Source organism: Oreochromis niloticus, linkage group LG3, assembly GCF_001858045.2.
Source record: "Oreochromis niloticus isolate F11D_XX linkage group LG3, O_niloticus_UMD_NMBU, whole genome shotgun sequence".
NCBI lineage: Eukaryota > Metazoa > Chordata > Actinopteri > Cichliformes > Cichlidae > Oreochromis > Oreochromis niloticus.
Genome location: NC_031967.2, coordinates 80,487,434 through 80,494,073, shown reverse-complemented (window position 1 = coordinate 80,494,073; position 6,640 = coordinate 80,487,434). Strand labels below are relative to the sequence as shown.

At 41.2% G+C, this 6,640-nt stretch overlaps 1 protein-coding gene across 1 annotated transcript; it reads left to right on the top strand.

Annotated features, from left to right (window-relative positions):
- Window positions 1–501: 501 nt before the first annotated feature.
- LOC109201198 (uncharacterized) lies at window positions 502–5,209 on the top strand. Its single transcript, XM_019356767.2, has 6 exons — window positions 502–549; window positions 630–731; window positions 1,263–1,379; window positions 4,321–4,399; window positions 4,556–4,760; window positions 4,892–5,209. Exons 3-6 carry the CDS (start codon window positions 1,270–1,272, stop codon window positions 5,125–5,127), a joined length of 630 nt encoding a protein of 209 aa, XP_019212312.1. The 5' UTR covers window positions 502–549; window positions 630–731; window positions 1,263–1,269; the 3' UTR covers window positions 5,128–5,209.
- Window positions 5,210–6,640: the final 1,431 nt, after the last annotated feature.

Genomic DNA, 6,640 nt, shown 5'->3' with positions numbered 1-6,640 from the left:
AGCTCTGAGTGTTTATTAAAGGATCATTGTGTGAAAGATGCTCTAACACAGCTGACTGTAGCCTTTAGTGAGCGCACATTGTCTCATATTTACATTCACTTTACTTTCAAATACGCTCAATAAATTTAAACAGCTGCTGTTATCAAGTGAAAATAGCAAAGATTTCAGGGCTGGGCTGAGTCCCAGTGTTTCATCATCCTGGTAACACTTCAGACAGTCAAAACTCATCAAAGCTTCACATTATCATCAGGACAGATTTAGGTCAACATCATTTCACATTTCTGTGTCATCATCCATCAACTGTTGACACATAGTGGGTTTGTCATTCTCTCAGCTGACACTGAGATAAAGCAGAAAAGAAGCAGCTGATATTTGGACAGCACACATGATGGAAAGGAGGATTTCAGTTGATGTGCAGATGAATAATTTGTGTTTCCTCTGCAGGTGAAGGTAGAAAGTGTGTGTGAGCTGATGTGGATGTGAATTCAGCAGCATGGATCAGTGTGAGGAGAAAGAGGAGGGAGTCCCTCTCTCTAAAACCACTCAGAGGTGAGATGACCATCTCTAACTCACCATGGCTCTTCTCTATGTCACAGCTCAGCACTCACATAACTGCACATCACTCACAGGGACCAACCTGGACCTCCACCCATTTGTGTGTCCTTAAAGAGTGATGCGTCTAAAGATGAAGCCATTAGATTTAAAGTCCAGCCTCTGTCTGCAGCAGAGAGGTGAGCTGTTAGTAACACAAACTCTTTGATGTCAGTTTGGTGTCTGATTTAAATGAACTGCTTGTCTTTGTTTCCCAGTTTCTAAACTGCATCTCAAAGGAAGTCACTGAGCGAGGAATTCCTTTATTCTCTAAAACATGTCCAACATGTACATTTAAACTCCTGCTGCTCACACTAAGACCATCAATAGTCCTGCACAGTGTTAATGACTGTATTTACGTCTGGGTGACATTATGTTCTTACACTGCCAACACTAGTTTGGCGTTTCCTTCTGCACAAGCTCAGTGTGCAAACCACATTGTCTTTGGGATGAGGAAGGTCTAAAGGACCGTGGAAACACTAGTCTTTCAATTGTGTAGCAGTTTTTATTGATTGTGCACTTGTATCAAATTCTCTTGTTCAGGACACATGCCAGCCAGGTTTCCATCTGACTGCACACTCCTCTCGTGTTGACCTCACTATAGGAACGGACCACACCTCCACCACAGAAGGTATTCTAAGTTTTTATCAGCTTCTTTTTTCTTCTAACAGGATCCATATGACACCTGCTGGACCTGAACCTGATCCCAGCTGTGTGTCCCTAAAGAGTGGCTGGTCTGCAGATCGTCCCATTAATTTTAAATTCGAGCAGGCATCTGTTGCAGAGAGGTGAGCTATTCGTAACATGAACTCTTAGAGGGCTGATGTAACTGTTTGATGTTGTTGGATATAAACTGCAGTGCAAAGACATCATGCAATCATTCAATCCCATTGAAACTGTCTCTTAAAAATAAGTCTTTGGTTTCCAAGCAACTAAAAATCCTTTTTGGCAAACAGGAAGTGATCAGAGCGTCTGTCCCAACACCTGTCAGTCTCAGCAAACACTGACCATAGATATTATTAATTACATTAAATACAGTCAATAATAGTCTTATTTGGACACCATCAAAAGGGAATACTGTATAACACAAATTTTGGAATAGATTTTTTTAAATGACTGCATACAATTCTAAATAAGAAAAGAAAGAAAACATCTTAGAATAGAATCTTTCATGCATATAAATGAATATTTGATTAACCCATTAATTAAATGCATAATTAATACATTGATATAATTAATTAAATGTATGAACTATTGTTAATATAGTGAGAAGGTCTTGACGCCAAACTACATACTAGTTTCATTAATAAAACCAAGCTCTGAGGTTTTGAAACTGTTCAGAGAAGACTTCCTTAGCAGAGACAGTGAATTTATTTACAAATGCAAATACATCATAACCAACAGTTCCAAAAATGTGATGTCCACTAATCCCAGCTCCCAGTGTGGTGTTCCAAATGCAAAACACTGCACAGATTCTCCTGAACTATTTACAAAATGTTTCTTGAGCTCTCTCTAATTCTGATGGTTTCTTGGACTTAAAGTAAAACACAACTAAGTAAACTTCACACAATGAGGAAGTCTTAACTTACGAGCTGGGTTTATACTGACTGGTTGTCACACAACAATCCAGCATCAACTGAAGCTAAACAGAAAATCACTAAACAGAAATCATATTTATTGATCAGCTCTCCTATAAACCTGAAACTTGCTGAGTGAAAAACAGCTGGAACCAGATGTTATCTGCCGAAAAACAATTGCATCATGCAGACACACTCAGCTCTGTCAGTTTGCTGCCCTGGTTTGATTTTCTCCTGCTACATACCACAGCTCCTTAAAACTATTCACAGGGAAACTCTGACACCTGTCAGCATCACAGCTTACCTCTGCAGCCAGTGTCTATTGTTCTGTTGTCCCAGCATGTTCTGTGGATTTATGTGGTGTTGCTGGCCAGATGTCCTCACACAGGGGAGAAAATAAATTATTCTAACAACATCTCAACATTTCTGTTATGTTATACATTATTATGTCAGCAGATGGCGTTCTTGTACTGCTGATGATCCACTGAGTTATTAAAGATGCAGGTTCAGACATGCACAGCTCAGAAATAAATGAGCTCTACAGGAAAGATGCAAATTTTGTCTCCACTGATCAATCAGTTTTATACGTTTTATAGATCTGCTCAACAGCCTGCGAACTGCTGTTGGTCCAGATTGTGGTTCAGACTGTGCTTTAAAAACGAAGTTACCGTCAGACATTTATTCATATTCATTATTTGTTACATTGATAATCTGGATGGAGCATAAAATTGTTCTGCTAGAAATTCATAAATTGCGTGAATCTCAGATCTTCTAGAAGCTGACCTGGTCATCTCCTGAGTCCAAATCTTTAATTACAAAGTGTGTTTAAAAACTTTATCAGCCAAATCTGATACTAAACCTAACTTTGCTTTGACTAGAAGGAATATTATTTACATTAATATCAGTACTTTCTATCACATTTTCAAAACGCGCTTGCTACTTTTTATTTATCAGTCAGAGGAGCTATCGTTTCATATCATTGTCCTCCTTCAAACAGCAAATTAGTTTGGGCCTGAACAGTAACACATGAAAGGCAATCATAATGCTGCATTAATCACCAATGGTTATCACATATAGAGAGATGAGGCTAAAGAGGCTAAACCAGGCAGTGTGTGCAAGATTGAAAGCTAAATTTAGTTAGAGATGGGGACAAATGTAAGACAGACAGGACAGGAGAGGAAGAACAGAGGTTATAGTTACAGGTAGGGCTGCATTTGATGGAAACGGGAAGTTTAAAGGGAAAAGAATGGAGTACCCACTCCGGGTCAGGGACGAGTTCTTGCCCCAAGTGGAAGAGTTCAAGTATCTCAGGTCACAGTTAGCTTACATCAGGTGTAGCAGAGATTCATATGAATTTTAGCTGATGATGCTGAGATTCATTCACTGAATTCCACCTTTATCCCAAGTTTATACCATCTAGAAAACCGACAGGATAAACAGTGTACTGTGAGTGTAGAGGATTAAATCAGCCAGCACAACTCATAAAGCATCTGCTTACATCTGGTTGAATTCAGTTGTTTACATCCACAAAGAGCAGCAGGTCAGCTGATCACAGCCTGTACACTAAGAAAATCTACCGGAGCTCTCAATAGAATTTATTGCTAGTTATGATTCTTTTCCCCACATTGAGCCATTCCAACCAATTTTAGGTTCCGCCACCTTCTGAATACACTTTAACCTCTGACTGTGCTCGTTTTCCATTTTAGGTGGGGACGCAACAGAAAAATGCTTTTTTCTCTCTCTGTTGATGTTCAATAACCCAGCGGTGGGTTCCTGCAACAGCCTCTGATGTTAATTGGCAGCATTTTATAGACTGCTGATAATTGGCCCTCAAGCCATTCCATTATCTTTGCTTACATACTAAACTAAACTACACACAGTTCTGATCTAATAGCTTTTGTTAATGTCAAGCCAAAACTGTAGACATAATTATAATAATTACTGTTTATTAAATAACATATTTTCCCACTTGGCTTACCGACTACAATAAACAATAAAACTAAAATGGCTATTCAATCCCCTCTTTGATCACTTGGTGCCACAGGGAACCTTAAAAGGATGTCCAGGATTCCTTGGGACTATTATGGCTGATAGGCAGAAAACTTCTTGATCTGTTCTGTGCTTGAAGTAATTCTTAACGATTCCTCCACAGATTGGACCAGGAGAGTTCAGAGGTTCCCAGTGATCAGTCTGCCCAGCAGCATCAAACACACATTGACTCCATATTTATGGTCTCTACATGTACTACAACTACTTTTACATTGTTCACATTCATCTCCATTCTGCTCTTTGTAGACCAGTGGATTGTCAGTGTGTCCAAGATGGATCTGATGATTGGCTCCATGATTTCAGTCTGATTGGGTCATTCATAAGGTATTCTGTTTCAGGTGCTGGGGGACAACATCATCACTTTTGTGAAAGACGAGCTGAAGAAGATCCAGAAGGTTCTGACTACAGATTACCCAGAATGTTTAGAGAGTCAGAGGGAGGATGATGAGCAGAGGAGGAGCAGCAGAGAGGCATTTGTGAAAATCACACTGAACTTCCTGAGGACAATAAGGCAGGAGGAGCTGGCTGACCGTCTGCAGAGCAGTAAGGCGATTTCTATAAAGATTTAAGCTGCTGGATAAATGAAACATTTACTAATGTCTCAAAATATGTATTCAAAAAGTATTCATATTGACTTTATAAAAATGAACCAATATATGTTTTGTTTAATTTAGAACTTTATGGTGCAGTTTGTCAACATAATCTCAAGTCTGTCTTGAAGAAGAAGTTCCAGTGTGTGTTTGAGGGCATCGCTAAAGCAGGAAACCCAACCCTTCTGAATCAGATCTACACAGAGCTCTACATCACAGAGGGAGGGACTGCAGAGGTCAATGATGAACATGAGGTCAGACAGATTGAAACGGCATCCAGGAAACGAGCTAGACCAGAAACAACAATCAGACATCTTTAAAGCCTTACCTGGAAGAGATAAACCAATCAGAACAGTGCTGACAAAGGGAGTGGCTGGCATTGGGAAAACAGTCTTAACACAGAAATACACCCTGGACTGGGCTGAAGACAAAGCCAACCAGGACATCCCGTTCATATTTCCATTCACTTTCAGAGAGCTGAATGTGCTGAAAGAGGAAAAGTTCAGCTTGGTGGAACTTGTTCATCACTTCTTTACTGAAACCAAAGAAGCAGGAATCTGCAGCTTTGAAGACTTCCAGGTTGTGTTCATCTTTGATGGTCTGGATGAGTGTGGGCTTCCTCTGGACTTCCACAAAACTGCAATCCTAACTGACCCTAGAAAGTCCACCTCAGTGGATGCGCTGCTGATAAATCTCATCAGAGGGAGAATGCTTCCCTCTGCTCGCCTGTGGATAACCACACGACCTGCAGCAGCCAATCAGATCCCTCCTTACTGTGTTGACATGGTGACAGAGGTCAGAGGGTTCACTGATCCACAGAAGGAGGAGTACTTCAGGAAGAGATTCAGAGATAAGGATCAGGCCAGCAGGATCATCTTCCATATCAAGACATCACGAAGCCTCCACATCATGTGCCACATCCCAGTCTTCTGCTGGATCACTGCTACAGTTCTGGAGGATGTGCTGAAAACCAGAGAGGGAGGGCAGCTGCCCAAGACCCTGACTGAGATGTACATCCACTTCCTGGTGGTTCAGGTCAAAGTGAAGAAGATCAAGTACGATGGAGGGGCTGAGACAGATCCACACTGGAGTCCAGAGAGCAGGAAGATGATGGAGTCTCTGGGAAAACTGGCTTTTGATCAGCTGCAGAAAGGAAACCTGATCTTCTATGAAACAGACCTGACAGAGTGTGGCATCGATATCAGAGCAGCCTCTGTGTACTCAGGAGTGTTCACACAGGTCTTTAAAGAGGAGAGAGGACTGTACCAGGACAAGGTGTTCTGCTTCATCCATCTGAGTGTTCAGGAGTTTCTCGCTGCTCTTCATGTCCATCTGACCTTCATCAATTCTGGAGTCAACCTGCTGGAAGACCAAACAACCTTGAAAAAGTACAAATTCTTTAACAAACCAAACCTTCAATCTCTCCACCAGAGTGCTGTGGACAAGACCTTACTTAGTTCAAATGGACACCTGGACTTGTTCCTCCGCTTCCTCCTGGGTCTTTCACTGCAGACTAATCAGACTCTCCTACGAGGCCTGCTGACACAGACAGGAAGTAGCTCACAGACCAATAAGGAAACAGTCCAGTACATCAAGAAGAAGCTCAGTAAGAACATGTCTGCAGAGAAAAGCATCAATTTGTTCCACTGTCTGAATGAACTGAATGACTGTTCTCTAGTGGAGGAGATCCAACAGTCCCTGAGTTCAGGAAGTCTCTCAACTGAACTGTCTCCCGCTCAGTGGTTAGCTCTGGTTTTTATTTTACTGTCATCAGAAAAAGATCTGGATGTGTTTGACTTGAAGAAATATTCTACTTCAGAGGAGGCTCTTCTG